Genomic DNA, 20,660 nt, shown 5'->3' on the forward strand with positions numbered 1-20,660 from the left:
CGTGGGCAGTGCGCAAGTGCGGGCCGGCGAGCTGGTGCTGGGTTCAACGCTTTTTGGGCACTGCGCTGTTCGCGCTTGGTCTCCGCCCGTCGGGCAGTGCTCGGCTCGCGCTTGGTCTCCGGCCCTCGTGCAGTGCCGGGCTCGCGCTTGGTCTCCGCCCCTCGGGCAGTGCCGGGCTCGCGCTTGGTCTCCGCCCCTCGGGCAGTGCTCGGCTCGCGCTTGGTCTCCGCCCCTCGGGCAGTGCTCGGCTCGCGCTTGGTCTCCGCCCCTCGGGCAGTGCTCGGCTCGCGCTTGGTCTCCGCCCCTCGGGCAGTGCTCGGCTCGCGCTTGGTCTCCGCCCCTCGGGCAGTGCCGGGCTCGCGCTTGGTCTCCGCCCCTTGGGCAGTGCGCGGGTAGTTTGGCCAGTGAGGGAGGCAATCGTGGGTCAGCCCTTCGGAGCTTGCTCGGGAGCGGTTGTCATGTGCGTTCCTACTGCGCTTCCAAGTCACTTGTTCACCGCTCGCCGTCATGAAGCAGGCGGCGACCGGGATGTGTTGCCTCTGTGAAATTGAGCAGTAACCCGGCTCAGGCTGGGTGCCGTTTCCTGTTTCTCGTTGCTGGAAGCGGCGGGGAGGATGAGCCGCCTGTGCTCCCCGAACCGGCCTTGCACTCTGCTCTTGCTGGCTTTCCTCCAGCTGGCTTTCGTTGTCTTCCTGTACCGCCGCAGCCTCTCCGGCTCCTTCGCCAGCTCACTGTATGAAGAAGACCGCGGCGGTCTCTGGGATTACTCCAAAACTCACGATGTATACACCAACCTCAGCTTGGTCACTCCGAGCCCGGACCGGCAAACTTTAACCAAGTGCCCGGCAGAGTCGCCGCTACTCGGTAAGAACAAAGTTTGGTAATTTGTGCAGCAAGTGTCGGGCTCAGCTCGGCTTAGTGAAACTGTGAGCAGTTCGGCCACAGGGGTGGCACACGGGAAGACTGGCAGAGATGGAGCGGAAGGTTTTATAGTTTATGTCGAACAGAATGGAAAGCTCCCTCCTCTACTTTTTGAACTATTTGTGCTCTGATGCTTCACTCAGGACAGTAGTCCTCTTGGTAGTCCGGGTTAGCGAGGGTTCAGCCTCGACGATCCTATGATGCTCGGGGACTGCCAATAACCTGGAGCGGAGTAGGCTGCATAAGAGTTCCGTCAACGGGATAAGTTTATTCAAAGTAGAGGGTCCAAAATGTGAGCCAACTTTACTGAGACTTCCTTTAAGGAAAATGGAGACCAGCGCAATAAAGCAAGCAAGGTTACCTTGAGTTTTCAGTTTTCTACCTCTTATACAAAGTAACGGTCAGAGAGGGATACTTAAATCGTACACCACCGTTAAGCTGTGATTCACTTAATAGAAGCTCTAGGAACCTGAGCACATAATCTAGGCTGGTACTGAGGGAGTGCTTAACTGTCGGAGGTGCAATCTTTCAGATGAAATATTACGCTGTGACCCTGTCAGTGCTGTTGGGTGGGTGTAAGAAGTGCCATGGCACTATTAGAACTGGTGAGGTCCCTGATGGCCAAGGCCAATATTTATCCCTCAGCTATTGTCACTGAAGCATATTTGGTCACTTGTGTTGCTCACCACGACCTTCTCAAGGGCAATTAATGTTGGCCTAGCCAGCGACTCCCAGATCCCATGAATGAACTAAAAAAGGAGTTTGGCTGTGAGCAAATTGACTGCTTTGTTTCCCTAAAGTAGGGCGAAGGTTACACATCAAACTAATTGTACTTTGGGCTATCATGAGCCTGTGAAAGGTGCTCTTATATATGCAAGTTAGTTTATTTTAGAGGGAGCCTTACTGATGTCAGTCAGTGCCATCGACAGGTGACCTTTCACTTTTAATGTATAATGGGTAGATATGAGCAGTTTAAGATTTTTCTGGTTTAGTTTGTGTGCATAATCTCTTCAGAGGGATGTAGCCTTTACACACTGTATTGATCTCACTTTTATTACATTTTTGGGAGTGGGTATGCAAAAATGTGACAACCTGCAGTAGTCTTCGAAACAGAAACTTGTGATGTAGATGTTGCAGGCTCAAAATGTATTTATTATAATGAACAATCTGAATCTACTGTTCAAACAATAACCAATAAGGTAGAGCTGAAAAACAAGAAAACCCCTATTTTTTAAGGCTATGAGGTATTTTCAGGTTTTGTTAACCGTGCAAGATTTTCATGCTTGTCATGCTAGGCCCCCACCTGCCAAGAATGAGGAACATTAATTTTGTCATGAACATTGATTTTAAACTGTTACTGGAGTGACGAAAGGACTTGTTAAACAGATCAACTGTGGCTGGAAAAGACATTTGCATATTAACAGATGGTGCTTGGAAGGACAAAGGACCATTCCCTGACTTCAACCCACAATGGACCACGATCACCAGGTATTGTGTGTAAGCGGAGCATTCCAGAGACTGCTAAGGTGATGCAATTCAAGATGTGGTCAGACCAATTAGTCACATGACTAACCTGCTTGGCAACCTGGGGTTTTCTGAATGGTACAAACAGTTTGAACTCCAAGACATTTTGCTCCTGGACTGAGAAGATCTCTCCCATCTCTTTCTCATGTGTCTTCAGTGGATTCAGAGACTTATGAACCCCAAGAGAGAAAGTCTCCTACAGTGAACAAGGTTTAACAATACTGGGCCCCAACGAAAAGCAAGATCTACCTACAATCAAGGACTCTACAGTGAGCTTGAAGAACCGTAACACAAACTCTTCAGATACTGCCTCAAACGTTTCCACTTTATTTTTCTTCTCTTTTCTGTCTCTATTTTCATGTGTATTTCCATATGGGTGTGTCATGTATCCTTAGGCGTAAACCAAATTGGAATTTAAGTTTAATAAATTTCAATCTTTAAACCTAAGAAAACCTGTTTGTGCTGGTTTCTTTGCCTTCTAATTGGAAAGTGGCAAACAAGGATTCACCAAGGGGGAGCTAAAAACACGGTCTGTTTAAAATTAAACCCTGTTACGGTAAGACCAGGTGGAGGCTGAAAGGGAACCCTAGACCTCTTTCTCACCTGATCGTAACAACTGGTTGTTCACATCAGTCTGTTGTGGGCCATTACGAGTGTGCAGCAACTTTTTAGCTATGTAAACTCAACTCAAGACAGTTATATCTTGAGTAAATCTTTAATCATTTATAATGCTTACCAGAGACGGATCCTCTGCCTGGAAAGAGCCTTCACTTGCCACCTATATTTTGAGGCATTTTTGTAACACCGCCCCCCACCACACCACCACCACGAGATATCACTTTTCTAATATGTAATGGATCTAATCTCCACTTACAAAGTATGAGTACCAAATCTGATGTTTATGCTTGCATATTTCATAAACATCCTCCATTAGCCTTAATGTTTTAGTGAAGTGCGACAGTTTTGTACAATTAGATTTCATGGCATTATTTATAACAATGGAGGCCTTCAATACTCGTGTACTATTTGTTCTCTGCTACTTCAACCAATTTGCACCTGCTCTTTGGAACTATCTCCTTACACACTTTCATCTTGTCACTTCCTTCCTGCCTTCAGAAGCCTTCTGAAAACCTTCCTCTTTAACTATGCCTTTGCCCCCTGTTTTGTCTTCTGACTTGGTGTTTACTTGCTGTACAGTACTCTTGTAAAGTGACTTAAGATGTCACTATAAAATTAATGTTGTGGAAATGCAAGTAGTTTTGCAACTGGATTGAACTAATTTTTTTCTATGCATGTCTGAAGCAAGTCTCAACCTGTAATATATTCTCTTATAAATGGATTCTGGAAAACCTATTTTCATTTTGCTTTTGTCATTATTTTGCTTAAATTGAAAGGGGAGGATTGGTATCCCCAAATCCATATTGGAAAGAATGCTCCTTGATTTTTTTTTGTAGTAAGTCCAACGTCCTACTCAATTATGCACTCTGCTGATTTACTTTGCCATTGAATTTGGTTCTACCACTTGAATTGTTACTTTTGGAGACAGACGTATATGTGCTGCGGGGCTCCTGATAATGCAGAGTTTTGGAGCTGATAGTAATATCAATGGAAACATGACAGATTCTCCAAAGTTGGTAGAGACCCTTTTTTATTTTTAAAAAAGGTCCTTCCCCTACCAGCCTGATCCAATCCAGTAAGTTATCTTCGCTGGCTGAGAAATCTGTATACGTGGTACCTGACAAAATAAAAACTGTATAGCAGTTGTAGCAGGTGATGGGTCCCATCATTACTTTGAAACAAAACTGTAGTTTATCTAGGATTTTTCGTTTGGATACCATCCAGATCCACTGAACAATTAATTATGAACACAGATCCGGGAACAGTGAAGTTACATTTTGGTTATTCCTTTGAGTGTTTCAAAAGCACTTAAAATATTGTGGGCCAAAAGAACATGTCAGCACATCTTTAGAAACCAATGAAATGCTGGAATTTTGATATCCTGAGTTCAAAAGTGGGAATAGAAATGTATTTCCAAACTGTTGCAATTTCATGGGTTGGCTATTTTACCTTGTCTACAGTAGTAGGTTTACTAATGACGGTACAAGTAGAAAAATCAATGAACTGTCAGTTCATGGCCCTCGATCATGAGTCATTACGAATTGAAACTGGTTTAAAATGCTGAATGCCTTGATGCATTACTGTTGCTGTTACATTGCACAATTTTAATGGCATAGTTACTGGTTCTCCCAAATCATAAATTATGCAATTTCAACTTCTCCCCATTTAATTTTCATAGCAAAACTTTTGCAGCATGCATAAAAATGTACCCTTCAGTTTCATAGTTTGTTTTTGCTTGGAGGTGAAATTTAAATTTGGTATCGCAAAATGGGTGCTGGTGAATCGCTACCTATTATACACCCTGCCTGTCTTTTCCTTTCTAAAGCAGTGGAAAGGGAGATCTCATGGGATGTATGACAGGCGCATGATTTTTTTCATTTGAATTGTGCCCCTGCTGCTGTTGAATTTCAACTCCTTTTGACTGGAGCAGCCCATCTAAAGTTGCTTGTGCGTGCAATCAGTGATTCTAACAATCCAAAAAGTTTTCGCAATGCCAGTTACAAAAGTTTGATCTCTGATCCGCTGTTTGGAATTCTCATCCTATATGCAGAAATTTGCTTTTTGATACTTTGGACAAATTTGTCCCAAGTTTGAGATTCTAGTATGACTTTTCTTGTTCAAAGAGTCCCAAGAACTGAAGTACTTCCTGAGAAATCAAAACAATACTACACTAGCTGATACCTGCAAAACATTTGTTGTGAAATTAGTATCTTGATTGCAATAGAACAGACTGGTGCTATACCGTGGAGATAGTCAGCACCTTGCCTGAACATACCTGGGCGTGCTGGTGGTGGGGGGGAGGGCGAGAGAGAGAGTGTCAGCACCCTGCCTGACTGGGGTGGGTGGGGGAGAGATGCAAAGAGAGAGTTGGCATCTTGCCTGACCGTCCCCTGGGGTTGGGGGGGTGTGCATGCAAAGAGAGAGTCACCACCTCGCCTGACCATACCTGGGGGGGTGGCATGAAAACAGAGAAAGTTTGTACCTCGCCTGACTGTACTCCTGGGGGCTGGGGTCAAAGAGAGAGAGTGAGTCAGCACCTCGCCTGCCTGTACCGTGGGGTGGGGGCACAAAAAGAGAGAGTCATCACCTCGTATGACCGTACCCTGGGAGGGGGGGAGGCAAAGAGAGAGAGTCAGCGCCTCGCCTGAATATACCCTGGGGGTGTGGGGAGACGGGATGAGACGAAATGAAATGAGAGCGAGAGAGAGAGATGGCACCTCACCTTACCAGACCCTAGGGTGGACAAAATGCCCCCCCAGAGTGATTCAAACGTGCCTCTTTGTGTTAGATGTTTCCTTTTGAAAATTAAGGTTTGTTGGGAGTGAACGAAGTGAGGAGGTGATTAACTTTATAAAAAAAAAAGAATAACTGTTGTATGACCGTGAAAAAGAACACTACAGAGTAATAACTGTTGTACTATGAAATAAGTTGCATTTACTTTTTACATTATCCGGATGTCCGAAAGAGCTTCACAGCCAATGAAATTATTTTGAATTATAAGCATTTTGCTACTGAATGCAAAAGCTTAATGAGTGTTGCGCTTCTACAGAGCATTCAAACTAGGTTTTCCCTCCCTGTGAAGAAATATTTGGTCTCTGCTTGATTTCTCTCTTTCTGTGTATGGGTAATTGTGTTGCAAACTTATATCCCATGGTTCTGAGACAATTTTGGTGCTTTAGCGTATGAGCCTACTGGAGGCAGAAGGTATTATTTCTGTTGACAAAATGCTCCCTTACCTATCAATATGCTTTTTGCTGCAGTATTTTACGTTTTGTTTAGCATGGTATTGCAGTACTGTTTCTGCTCCCTCCAGTAAGCTGTGCTGCAGAAAATAGATGCCAAAACATTTCTGTTTACAGTATATGCTTCAAACTTTTGTGCTGAAATTTCCTGAACAACCTCAAACTAAGTCCTAAGCTTTGGGCCTCAATTTTTCTTCTGTTACATTTTGAATGTAGTATGAAGTTTAGTTTTGCTATATTTGTGGATGTTGTTTCATGTCTCTTACATTAAATACATTAGACTGATCTGCTGTCAACATTTACAGTTGGACCACTGACTATCAGCTTTCAGAAAATTCCCGTTATGAGCAAAATTGCAAGAAAAAATCCATATGTTCAAGCTGGAGGACGGTACACTCCCCCACACTGCAAAGCTCAATATAAGACAGCAATCCTTGTTCCTCATCGAAACAGGGAGCCACATTTGCGCCATCTTCTGTATTACCTTCATCCATTCTTGCAGCGTCAACAGCTTCAGTATGCAATATATGTCATCCATCAGGTAATTAGCTTGACAACGCTTGCAAAAATGCTTCTTTAACTGATTTTGGCCGCTTTTAAGCTTTTTTTTCAAATGATTTCTAGAGTATTAATTCTTTCATGTGATTCATACAGTATGCCATTATTTACAAGTCTAAAGTACCAATGTATTGATCTTGCTTTGGGCATGCTGATCTTTTGGAACGAATGCTGCATGCATCAGAGTTTCTATCCATATGATTTTTATTGCAAAATATTCCGATAACTATTTTGATGACTGAGTTATGGTTTTGTTGCTTTAGTAAAAATCTAAATGGATTGTTAACTTCTAACAGTGCAGTGCCACAAGATCTACTGTCTCGATTCAGCTATGATTAACCCTAAATTTAAAACTATCTGTAATTTAGCCCTTAATTAGCTTATTTGTATATGACTACATTAAATATTAAACACCATATGATTTTGATTATTCACTGGGCTTGATCTTTGATTTGTTCTGTTCCATTTCTTGTTTTTTAGGTTATTCTTTCCTGCCACCACTATAGAGATTGTTGTTAGTGATGACCAGCTGTAGCTTCTGGTGACAGAAATTAATATTGGTCCAGAATATCCTGGAGACTAGCACATCAATAGCATTGGGTTCATTTTTCAGCAAAAGTGGGTGTCTGAAAATCATGCAATTTCCAGCATTATTCACATTGCACCATAATTTCCTGGGACTTGCACGCCATTTTGCCAATATCGGCACTGAAACACAGAAAAGCTGATTACCCTAGCTCCATGTTCATGATCATGAATCATTTGGGATTTATGCTAGTATTCTGGTTGCTGCCACTTGGATAGAAAAATAATGGAGCAGATAAATGTATTTAAATTCACGAGTTTAATAGTTTAAAACTTGATCAAAACATTTAAGCCACTGTGCGTTAGGTTTAGCATATATTGTTTGTAGGGTGTGGGACATTGAATTGTCTGCTCATGCCGTTGATGAAAGTGGGAGTGGGGCGAAATTCGTTTTGGCCCATTTTTGACCTAGAAATGATCAGCATGCTCATCATACAGTAGAGGCCCGACGCTCATCTGAAATTGGGCCTCAGGCCTTATGAATTGGCTTTTCAGACTATGCCTTTCTCTTCAGTCATTGATGTTTATTTAATTGATACTTAAGTGAATAAGTCATTCACCATTCAACATTTTCAATGTGTTTCTGTTCTTGTTTATTTCACATGCATAATGTTAATCGGTAACTTTTTTTTGACTTGGTTTGCCAATGGATTTCCACTGGCTATCAGCCTTTCTGTTCAGTATTTCAGAAATCTGACAGCAAATGCTTTATGCTCATTTTGATCACACAAAAAGGTAAGGCTAGCGTGGACATATCTTGGGTGCCAGGGACTATTCTTCTGAAAGGTGCACACTTGAGACTTTGAAAGTTGGATTGGGGACTATCATGTAACATTCATTGAATAGGAACAGGAGTAGGCCATTTAGCCCATCAAGCCTGTTCCACCATTCAGTGAGATCATGGCTGAGCCGTGACCCATATCCTTTAATAACTTTGGGTAACAAAACATCTGTTAATCTCCGATTTTAAATCTAACAATTGATCTAGTGTCAATTGCTGTTCATGGAAGAGAGTTCCAATCTTATACCACTCTTTGCATGTAAAAGTGCCTTCTAATTTCATTCCTGAAAGGTCCGACACTAATTTTTAGGCTAAGCACCCATGTTCTAGACTGCCCAACCAGTAGAAATAGTATTTTCTCTATCTGCCCTATCTGTTCCCCTTGATATCTTTAAATTTTAAATCAGCCCTTAACCTTCTAAATTCCGTAGAATACAACTCTAGTTTGCTTAATCTCTTTACAATGTAGCAATATCTAAGGACTGCATTACAGACAGTCATTTAACATTGTTCACAGCACCTTACAGGGTGCAGTGCCTTTAGAATCTTGAGACCATTTACAGTTTTTAATGTTTAAAGGATAATAAATAGAGATGAACAGTTGATCAATTTTTTTTCAAAAATCGCCATATTTTCACTTCAGTGCCTTCACTATTTGCACAATTTGCATTGTAGGCTTTGCCGAATGTATTTGGGAGGAGGGGGTTAAATCCAAGTCAGTTACAATTTAAAATGCTGAGGATTGGGATTATAATTGGAACTCGATACTTGTGTTGCGGTTTTATAGAAAACTGATTAGAAACAATATTGCCCTAATGCAGGGCTGCAGTAATTTTCATGAATTACTATTGTTGACTCACAGGATATAAAGCACAAGAACAGGCAGGCCATTCGGCCCAACCAGTAGATGCCAGCGTTTATGTTCCACTTGAGCTTCTTCCCATCTTTCCTCATCTAAAGCTATTATCGTAACCCTCTATTCCCTTCCCCCTCATGCTTGTCTAACTTCCCCTTAAATGCACCTATACTGTTTGCTTCAACCAGTTCCTTTGGTAACGAGAAGCACATTTTCACCACTCTTTAGGCAAAGAAGGTTCTTCTGAATTCCCTATTGGATTTCTTGGTAACTTTTTTATATTGATGACCTCTAGTTATGCTCTTCCCCACAAGTGGAAACGTTCTCCCTGTATCCATTCTATCAAAGCCTTTCATTATTTTAAAGACCTCTGTTGGGTAACCCCTCAGCTGCCTTCTCTTGTGCGCGACCCATCAAGTTCACCTTTCCTGATATGCAAACCCTTCATTTCTGGTATCATCCTTGTAAATCTTCTCTGCACCCTCTCCAGTGCTTCTGTATGTTTTATAATGTGGTAACCAGAACTGCACATAGTGAATGTGATCTAACCAACGTTTGATGCAGGTTTAGCATAACTTGTCTATTTTTCAATTCTATCCCTCTAGAAATAAAGTCTAGGACTTAGTTTACTTCTGTACAGCCTTGCTGGCCTGTGGCACAACTTTGTGATTGGTGTATTTGTACTCTGAGATCCCTTTGTTTCTCTACTCCACTTAAACTCGCACCTTTTCAAGTAATAATGTATTTAATTTAATTTATTTATTTCGAGATACAGCACTGAAACAGGCCCTTCGGCCCACCGAGTCTGTGCCGACCAAGAACCACCCTACTAGGTTTATACTAACCCTACAGCAATCCCATATTCCCTACCACCTACCTACACTAGTGGCAATTTACAATGGCCAATTTACCTATCACCTGCAAGTCTTTGACGGTGGGAGAAAACCGGAGCACCCGGCGAAAACCCACGCGGCCACAGGGAGAACTTGCAAACTCCGCACAGGCAGTACCCAGAATTGAACCCGGGTCCCTGGAGCTGTGAGGCTGCAGTGCTAACCACTGCGCCACTGTGCCGCCCAAAATTGACCTCCCTATTCTCCCTACCAAAATGTTCGATGTCACATTTATTTGAGTTGAACTTCATTTGCCAATTATTTGCCCATTCTGCAAGTTTATTAATGTCCTCTTGTAATTTGCTGCAGTCCTCCTCAGTATTGACTATTCCCCACAATTTGGTGTCATCTGCAAATTTAGAATTTTTTATTACAAAGTACAAATCGTTAAAATAAATTGTAAACAGCAGTTTCTTTCTTTTCTTTTGGGCCTCCTTATCTTGAGAGGCAATGGATACGCGCCTGGAGGTGGTCAGTGGTTTGTGAAGCAGCACCTGGAGTGGCTATAAAGGCCAATTCTAGAGTGACAGGCTCTTCCACAGGTGCTGCAGAGAAATTTGTTTGTCGGGGCTGTTGCACAGTTGGCTCTCCCCTTGCGCCTCTGTCTTTTTTCCTGCCAACTACTAAGTCTCTTCGACTCGCCACATTTTAGCCCCTTCTTTATGGCTGCCCGCCAGCTCTGGCGAACGCTGGCAACTGACTCCCACAACTTGTGATCAATGTCACAGGATTTCATGTCGCGTTTGCAGACGTCTTTATAGCGGAGACATGGACGGCTGGTGGGTCTGATACCAGTGGCGAGCTCGCTGTACAATGTGTCTTTGGGGATCCTGCCATCTTCCATGCGGCTCACATGGCCAAGCCATCTCAAGCGCCGCTGACTCAGTAGTGTGTACAAGCTGGGGATGTTGGCCGCCTCGAGGACTTCTGTGTTGGAGATACGGTCCTGCCACCTGATGCCAAGTATTCTCCGGAGGCAGCAAAGATGGAATGAATTGAGACGTCGCTCTTGGCTGACATACGTTGTCCAGGCCTCGCTGCCGTAGAGCAAGCAACTGAGGACACAGGCCTGATACACTCGGACTTTTGTGTTCCGTGTCAGTGCGCCATTTTCCCACACTCTCTTGGCCAGTCTGGACATAGCAGTGGAAGCCTTTCCCATGCGCTTGTTGATTTCTGCATCTAGAGACAGGTTACTGGTGATAGTTGAGCCTAGGTAGGTGAACTCTTGAACCACTTCCAGAGCGTGGTCGCCAATATTGATGGATGGAGCATTTCTGACATCCTGCCCCATGATGTTTGTTTTCTTGAGGCTGATGGTTAGGCCAGATTCATTGCAGGCAGCCGCAAACCTGTCGATGAGTCTCTGCAGGCACTCTTCAGTGTGAGATGTTAAAGCAGCATCGTCAGCAAAGAGGAGTTCCCTGATGAGGACTTTCCGTACTTTGGACTTTGCTCTTAGACGGGCAAGGTTGAACAACCTGCCCTCTGATCTTGTGTGGAGGAAAATTCCTTCTTCAGAGGACTTGAACGCATGTGAAAGCAGCAGGGAGAAGAAAATCCCAAAAAGTGTGGGTGCGAGAACACAGTCCTGTTTTACGCCACTCAGGATAGGAAAGGGCTCTGAGGAGGAGCCACCATGTTGAATTGTGCCTTTCATATAGTCATGGAATGAGGTGATGATACTTAGTAGCTTTGGCGGGCATCCAATCGTTTCTAGTAGTCTGAAGAGACCACGTCTGCTGACGAGGTCAAAGGCTTTGGTGAGATCAATGAAAGCAATGTAGAGGGGCATCTGTTGTTCACGGCATTTCTCCTGTATCTGACGAAGGGAGAACAGCATGTCAACGGTCGATCTCTCTGCACGAAAGCCACACTGTGCCTCAGGGTAGCACTATATGAACTGCTATGCCTGTGCTGGGATGAGGGAGCAGTACCCCAGGACATGCGCGATGCCAATATCATCACCCTCTATAAAAACAAAGGTGACCGAGGTGACTGCAACAACTACCGTGGAATCTCCCTGCTCAGCATAGTAGGGAAAGTCTTTGCTCGAGTCGCTCTGAACAGGCTCCAGAAGCTGGCCGAGCGCGTCTACCCTGTGAACAGCAGTGGTCCCAGCATTAATCCTTGTGGAACATCACTTCCCAGCTTCTGCCCCTCTGAATAACTACCCTTTACACTCTCTCTCTCCTTTCTGTCTTGAAGCCAGCTCGCAATCCATTCTGCAACTTGTCCCCTGACTCCACATGCTCTGACCTTATTCATTAGTCTATTATGGGGCACCTTTATTGAAGGTCTCTTGAAAAATCAGATAAATTACGTCTGCTGCATTACCATTGTTTACTCTCATCTCAAAAAATTCAATAAGGTTGATCAAGCAAGATTTTCCTTTTTGAGATCCATGCTGGCTATTCATTATTTTTCTTTTCCAGGTGTTCTTCTATTTCCTCCTTTAGTAGGGATTCTATTATTTTTCCTATCACCAATGTTAAACTGTTTGCTCTATAATTCCATGGACATGTTCTGTCTCACTTTTTAAATATAGGAATTATGTCAGCTATCTGCCAGTCCTATGGCACTGCACCTTTTTTCTAATGAATTATTAAATGTGTAGTAATGTCTGTGCTATCTCTTCCCTAGATTATCTTAAGATGCATGGTACAATCCATCCAAACCAAGGGCTTTATCCTCTTTGAGGTTGATAATTTTATTCAATACATCCTTTTATTTTAAATGCAGTTATCTCAGTACTTATTTCACATTACTCATTCAAAGTCATGCCTACCTGTTCTACCATCCTGGTAAATACTGAACCAAGATAATTATTTAATATTTCTGCCATCTTTCAATCATTACCTGTCTATCCCTTAATAGTCCTATTCCCATCCCAGCCTTTTTTAATTGATAGGCCTGTAAAATATTTTACTATATTGTTTTATGTTCCTTGATTTAATTTTATAGTTCCTTTTTGCCTTAATTTTTCGGCTTTTCTCCTAATCTCTTCATATTCTCTCATCATGCATTATCTGCTGTCCATGTACTTAATGTATGCCTCTTTCCTAATCCTCAATTGTTCCATTCTGTCTTTATTCATCCATGGAGTCTCTAGTATTTAGTTTGTTCCTTCCCTTTTGTGGAATATATTTTCCTGTATTTTGAACACTGTTTTAAATACTTCCCATTGTTCTATATTATTTGCCATTTTATTTTCCTAAGTTCTATTTTCAGCCCCTCGATCAGCTTTTATCCAATCTATGGACCTGGTTTTAGTCATACTCGTGTCCTCCTCTATGATAATGTATTATATTCTCACTATTGCCTAGATGTTTCCCTACATTTACTTCTCATCAGTTCTGGTTCATTCCCTTACCAGATCTTTTGGTGAATCTTCCCTTTGTTCAACTTTTTACATATTGGGTTAGAAAGGAGTCCTGAACACATTGTAGGAACACCATTTCCTTATCCCGTTCTTCTGTCTAATTGATATCAGAGTAGTTGAAGTCCCTGTGATTTTTTTTTTTACTCAATGCCCTAATTTGTCTGCATATTTCTTCCTCAATCTCCCTTCTGTAGTCTGTAGACTGCACCTATTTGTGTGATTTGATTCTTTATTATCTTGGATCCTTTATTATCTTTTATCTCTAGGTTCTATTTTTGCATTGCTGTCCCTTTTCTCTACTGCCATTGTTATCCCTAATAAATACAGCTGCTCCACCTCACCACCTTCCCCTTCTATCTTTTCTAAATGTTATAACCCTGCAAAATTTAATTTCCAGTCCTGATTTTTCTATAGCTGTGTCCCAGAAGCTGAAAGCTAGTCTGCATTAGAAGGATAGTTGCATATCTTAACCCAACTTTAAAAAGTATTTTGCATGTTACAAGGTCAGTTAATGGTGCCACTCTATAAATCCTGTTTTTGTCAGTCTATTAGTTTTCGTTTAGGGTTAGTCAGGAAGTCAGTTACAATAAAGTCTGAAACTTTAGTAGCTTTGTTAATTATATTAAATTGGTATGGACATGGAATTGCAAGATTAATTTTAACCAAATTGAAACATGGCACGTGATGTCCAGTATAAGTATCCAGACCTCCTGTTTTTTTTTTTAAATATAAAGAAGCAAGATTCTTGTACAGATTCTAGTTGGCTTGCTCGTGCCTTTTCTTTTCGCCATTTGAATGGCATATGACAATAGGAATCCAAAGTAAATTTTAGCATGAAGAAACGTTAAAGGAAGGAACTGAAGCAAATACTATCCACATCCAGTCTGGAGAAAAATGAAAAGCAAAACACTGCAGATACTGGAAATTTGAAATAAAAACAGAAAATGCTGGAAGTATTCAGGTTTGTCAGTATCTGTGGTGGGAGACAAACAGATGAAAGATCATCGACCTAAAAAAGTATGTGGGAGTTAGTGGCAGCGCGATTGTCCCAAGTGAACATATCTGCAGTAGATATCTCTATTTCTAACCTCTCCCGATCAGAATCATTAAACTGGTCTGTGAGTTGGAGACACTGCGACACATAAGGGGAGGAGGAGCAATACCTGGAAAGTTTGCTCCAGATTTTGGGCACACGTCAGAGAGATACAGGTTCAGAATGGGGTTGGTGTGACCTATAGTGTAGACAGTAAGGGGAACCCAGGCAAGAGGAGAATGAGGAACCACAGAAACTGATCCTATCCAACAGGTGCAATGTATTTGCTACCTGTGAGGGTAAGAATGATGACTGCAGTTATAGGGGATTCAGTAATTAGGGGGACAGTTAACATCCTTTGTAAACAGCATAGAGTGTTCCACATGGTTTGTTGCTTACCTGGTGCTAGGGTTTGGGGCATCTCAAGCCAGCTTGAAAGGATATTGGAGAGGATCCAGTCATTGTGGTCCTTGTTGGAACCAACAACATGGGAAAAAGTAGGCAAGCTGACCTGTTGGGAGAGTACCAGGAAGTAGGAGCTAAATTGAAGGATGGAACCCAGAGTTATAATTTCTAGATTATTACCCAGGCCATGTGCAAATTGGCACAGGGATAAACAGATTAAGGAGGTGAGCACGTACTTGAAGGAGTGGTATGGAAAAGAGGGGTCCTATTTCAAAGAACTGGAACATTGGGATGGGCTCCATGTGAACTGGTCTCGGGCCAAGGTCCTGGCGGAAAGGATAAATAGGGCAGACGCAAGGACTTTAAATTAGTAAGTGGGAGGAGGGCTCAGCTGGATAAGCTAATGCATTGGGGGTAAAGGGAAAACTAAAAGATGTTTCCAGTTTCTCTCTCCAGTTTAATTACTTGCGTGTGGGTAAAACATTAGAGCAGAAGGACAGGTTAGGGTGTGTGGCCATAATAAGCGTTCTTTGTACAAATGTATGGAGTACAAGAAACAAAATGAATTGCAGACACATTGAACTTGGAGGGTATGACATGGTAGTCATTGCAGAGATTAGAGACCCCCTCCCCTCTTTTTTCCCCCCCTCACGCCCCCGGTTTTAGCCGTGCAGTGCTACTTGTAGAAATACTGAGATTGGCGCACCTTCCCTTTTTTGTTCTCTTTTCCCACCAAATGCAACCCCCCTTCTCTTGCTTAAAACCTTATTCTTTTCTAACCTTTCAGTTCTGATGAAAGGTTGCAGACCTGAAATGTTAACTCTGCTACTGTTTCCACAGATGCTGCCTGACCTGCTGAGTATTTCCAGCACTTTGTTTTTATGAGATTAGACAAGCATGTAGTAAAGGTGAGGCTAGAAATAAGAAGATAGTGCAGCTAAACACGTAGATGAACAGCTGGTGTAGAAGGGAGGGTTTCAGATATCTGGACCATTGGGATCTCTTCATGGACAGAGTGGGCCTGTACAAGAAGGACGGGTTGCATCTAAACTGGAGGGGCACAAATATCCTGGCTGCAAGGTTTGCTATGTCACTTGGGAGGGTTTAAACTAGTGTGGCAGGGGGGTGGGAACCAGAGCAGTAGGACAGCAAGTGAAATAAATGAAGGGGAACTAGTAAATAAGGCCGGTAAGACTAAGGGAGAGCAGGCAGGGAGATGTTGCAGAGCACAGGGGGACTGGTGGTCTGAAGTGCATTTGTTTCAATGCGAGAAGTATAACAAGTAAGGCAGATGAACTTAGAGCTTGGATTAGTACTTGGAACTATGATGTTGCTATTACAGAGACTTGGTTGAGGGAAGGACAGGATTGGCAGCTAACTGTTCCAGGATTTAGAAGCTTCAGGCGGGATAGAGGGGGATGTAAAAGGGGTGGGGGAGTTGCATTACTGGTTAAGGAGAATATCACAGCTGTACTGCGGGAGGACACCTCGGAGGGGTCGTGCAGTGAGGCAGTATGGGTGGAGCTAAGGAACAGAAAGGATGCAGTCACGATGTTGGGGGTTTTCTACAGGCCTCCCAACAGCCAGTGGGAGGTAGAGGACCAGATATGTAGACAGATTTTGGAAAGATGTAAAGGTAACAGGGTTGTAGTGGTGGGTGATTTTAACTTCCCCAATATTGACTGGGACTCGCTTAGATGGGGCAGAATTTGTAAGGAGCATCCAGGAGGGCTTCTTGAAACAATATGTAGATAGTCCAACTAGGGATGGGGCCGTACTGGACCTGGTATTGGGGAATGAGCCCGGCCAGGTGGTCGAAGTTTCAGTAGGGGAGCATTTTGGGAACAGTGACCATAATTCCATGAGTTTTAAGGTACTTGTGGATAAGGATAAGAGTAGTCCTCGGGTGAAGGTGCTAAATTGGGGGAAGGCTAATTATAACAATATTAGGCAGGAACTGAAGAATTTAGATTGGGGGCGGCTGTTTGAGGGAGATCAACATCTGACGTGGGAGTCTTTCAAATGTCAGTTGATTAGAATCCAGGACCAGCATGTTCCTGTGAGGAAGAAGGATAAGTTTGGCAAGTTTCGGGAACCTTGGATAACGCGGGATATTGTGAGCCGAGTCAAAAAGGAAAAGGAAGCATTCGTAAGGGCTGGAAGGCTAGGAACAGATGAATCCCTTGAGGAATATAAAGACAGTAGAAAGGAACTTAAGCAAGGAGTCAGGAGGGCTAAAAGGGGTCATGAAAAGCCATTGGCAAACAGGATTAAGGATAATCCCAAGGCTTTTTATACATATATAAAGAGCAAGAGGGTAACCAGGGAAAGGGTTGGCCCACTCAAGGACAGAGAAGGGAATCTATGTGTGGAGCCAGAGGAAATGGGCGAGGTACTAAATGAGTACTTTGCATCAGTATTCACCAAAGAGAAGGACTTGGTGGATGATGAGCCAAGGGAATGGAGTGTAGATAGTCTCAGTCATCTCATTATCAAAAAGGAGGAGGTGTTGGGTGTCTTGCAAAGCATTAAGGTAGATAAGTCCCCAGGGCCTGATGGGATCTACCCCAGAATACTAAGGGAGGCAAGGGAAGAAATTGCTGGGGCCTTGACAGAAATCTTTGCATCCTCATTGGCTGCAGGTGAGGTCCCAGAGGACTGGAGAATAGCCAATGTTCCTTTGTTTAAGAAGGGTAGCAAGGATAATCCAGGAAATTATAGGCCGGTGAGCCTTACGTCAGTGGTAGGGAAATTATTAGAGAGGATTCTTCGGGACAGGATTTACTCCCATTTGGAAACAAATGAACTTATTAGCGAGAGGCAGCATGGTTTTGTGAAGGGGAGGTCGTGTCTCGCGAATTTGATTGCGTTTTTTGAGGAAGTGACAAAGATGATTGATGAAGGAAGGGCAGTGGATGTTATCTATATAGACTTCAGTAAAGCCTTTGACAAGGTCCCTCATGACTGGTACAAAAGGTGAAGTCACACGGGATCAGAGGTGAGCTGGCAAGTTGGATACAGAACTGGCTCAGTCATAGAAGATAGAGGGTAGCAGTGGAAGGGTGCTTTTCTGAATGGAGGGATGTGACTAGTGGTCCACAGGGATCAGTGCTGGGACCTTTGCTCTTTGTAGTCTAGATAAATGATTTGGAGGTAAATGTAGCTGGTCTGATTAGTAAGGTTGCAGACGACACAAAGGTTGGTGAAGTTGCAGATAGCGATGAGGATTGTCAGAGGCTCAGGTGGCAGGACCGTATCTCCAACACAGAAGTCCTCGAGGTGGCCAACATCCCCAGCTTATACACACTACTGAGTCAGCGGCGCTTGAGATGGCTTGGCCATGTGAGCCGCATGGAAGATGGCAGGATCCCCAAAGAGACATTGTACAGCGAGCTCGCCACTGGTATCAGACCCATCGGCCGTCCATGTCTCCGCTTTAAAGACGTCTGCAAACGCGACATGAAATCCTGTGACATTGATCACAAGTCGTGGGAGTTAGTTGCCAGCGTTCGCCAGAGCTGGCGGGCAGCCATAAAGACAGGGCTAAAGTGTATGAGTCGAAGAGACTTAGTAGTTGGCAAGAAAAAAGACAGAGGCGCAAGGGGAGAGCCAGCTGTCTAACAAACAGCCCCGACAAACAAATTTCTCTGCCGCACCTGTGGAAGAGCCTGTCACTCTAGAATTGGCCTTTGTAGCCACTCCAGGCGCAGCTTCACAAACCACTGACCACCTCCAGGCGCTTATCCATTGTCTCTCGAGATAAGGAGGCCAAAGAGAAGAAGACAGCAGGATATAGATCGGTTGGAGACTTGGGCGGAGAAATGGCAGATGGAGTTTAATCCGGACAAATGTGAGGTAATGCATTTTGGAAGATCTAATGCTGGTGGGAAGTATACAGTAAATGGCAGAACCCTTAGGAGTATTGACAGGCAGAGAGATCTGGGCGTACAGGTCCACAGGTCACTAAAAGTGGCAACGCAGGTGGATAAGGTAGTCAAGAAGGCATACGGCATGCTTGTCTTCATTGGTCGGGGCATAGAGTATAAAAATTGGCAAGTCATGCTGCAGCTATACAGAACGTTAGTTAGGCCACACTTAGAATATTGCGTTCAATTCTGGTCGCCACACTACCAGAAGGACGTGGAGGCTTTGGAGAGGGTACAGAAGAGGTTTACCAGGATGTTGCCTGGTCTGGAGGGCATTGGCTATGAGGAGAAATTGGATGAACTCGGATTGTTTTCACTGGAACGACGGAGGTGGAGGGGCGACATGATAGAGGTTTACAAAGTTATGAGCGGCATGGACAGAGTGGATAGTCAGAAGCTTTTTCCCAGGGTGGAAGAGTCAGTTACTCGGGGACAATGGTTTAAGATGAGAGGGGCAACGTTTAGAGGGGATGTGCGAGGCAAGTTCTTTACACAGAGGGTGGTGAGTGCCTGGAACTTGATGCCAGGGGAGGTGGTGGAAGCAGATACGATAGCGACGTTTAAGAGGCATCTTGACAAACACGTGAATAGGATGGGAATAGAGGGATACGGTCCCCGGAAGTGCAGAAGGTTTTAGTTTTGGCAGGCATTAAGATCGGCACAGGCTTGGAGGGCTGAATGGCCTGTTCCTGTGCTGTACTGTTCTTTGTTCCTGGTGATGGTAATTGTTTTAAGTTCCTCCCTCCCTTTCAACTCTTGATTCACAATTAAGTATTGGATGTTATTTGTATCCTCCACAGTGAAGACAGATGCAGAAATTCTGTTTAAATCTTGCACCATTTCCTTACTTTCCATTATTAACTGTCGACACATACTAGAGGACCAACTCACTCATTACTTACTCTTTTCCTTTTTAAATACTTGTAGAAACTCATACTATCCATTTTTATATTTCCAGATAGCTTTCCCACACACTCTTAATTTCTGTCTCCTTAATATTCTTTTACTCATTCTTTGCTGTTTATGTTCTGTCCAATTTTCTGACCTGCCACAGCTCTTTGCTGAATTATATGCTTTTTCTTTCAATTTGATACTATCATTAACTTCCTCCGTTAGCCACCGATGGTCCATCCTTCCACTAGATTCTTCCTTTCTCCCTGGAATGTATCTTTGCTGAGTGTTATGAAATATCTCCTTAAATGTCTGCCACTGCATCTCTACCGACCTTCACCTAATTTCTCTGTTTACTTTCGCCAGCTCTGTCTTCAAACCCTCATAATTACCCTTATTTAAGTTTAAAACACTAGTCTTAGATCCACTCTTCTCGCCCTCAAACTGAATGCGACATTCGGTCATGTTGTGGTCGCTGCTACCTAGGGGCGCCTTTACTATGAGGTAATTAATTAATCCTGTCTCATTACACATTACCAGATCTCGCGTAGCCTGCTCTCTGGCTCTAGAGCAGCACGTTCTAAGAAACCGTCTGGAAAACACTCCACGAACTTATCTTCCAGGCTGCCATTGCCAATCTATTTCATCCAATCTATCTGTAGATTAAAATCACCCATGATTATCACCATACCTTTCTCACAAGCCCCTATTATTTCTTCCTGTATACCTAGTCCTACAGTGTGGTTACTGTTAGGGTGCCTATAAACTACTCTCACAAATGATTTCCTACCTTTACGATTTCTTATCTCTACCCAAACTGATTCTACATCTTGATTTTTAGAACTAAGATCACCTCTCTATTGGACTAATGTCATCCTTAATTAACAGAGTTACCCCTTTTACCTTTTCCTAGTTTCCTGTCTTTCCGAAATGTCATATATATCCTTGAATATTCAGGTCCCAGCCTTTGTCATCTTGCAGCCATGTCTCTGTAATGGCTATCAGGTCATACATATTTATTTCTATTTGAGCTATCAATTCATTT

At 43.3% G+C, this 20,660-nt stretch overlaps 1 protein-coding gene across 1 annotated transcript in view; it reads left to right on the top strand.

Moving 5' to 3' along the window:
* Nucleotides 1–324: 324 nt before the first annotated feature.
* Nucleotides 325–20,660, top strand: part of LOC137371416 (beta-1,4-galactosyltransferase 3-like) — a 44,092-nt gene continuing 23,756 nt past the window's right edge. Inside the window, exons 1-2 of the mRNA XM_068033979.1 lie at nucleotides 325–864; nucleotides 6,611–6,846. Of these exons, the coding sequence (XP_067890080.1) occupies nucleotides 615–864; nucleotides 6,611–6,846 (486 nt within the window). The 5' untranslated portion in view covers nucleotides 325–614. The remainder of the gene's footprint in view (nucleotides 865–6,610; nucleotides 6,847–20,660) is intronic.

The sequence above is a fragment of the Heterodontus francisci genome, chromosome 6 (genome assembly GCF_036365525.1).
Source record: "Heterodontus francisci isolate sHetFra1 chromosome 6, sHetFra1.hap1, whole genome shotgun sequence".
NCBI lineage: Eukaryota > Metazoa > Chordata > Chondrichthyes > Heterodontiformes > Heterodontidae > Heterodontus > Heterodontus francisci.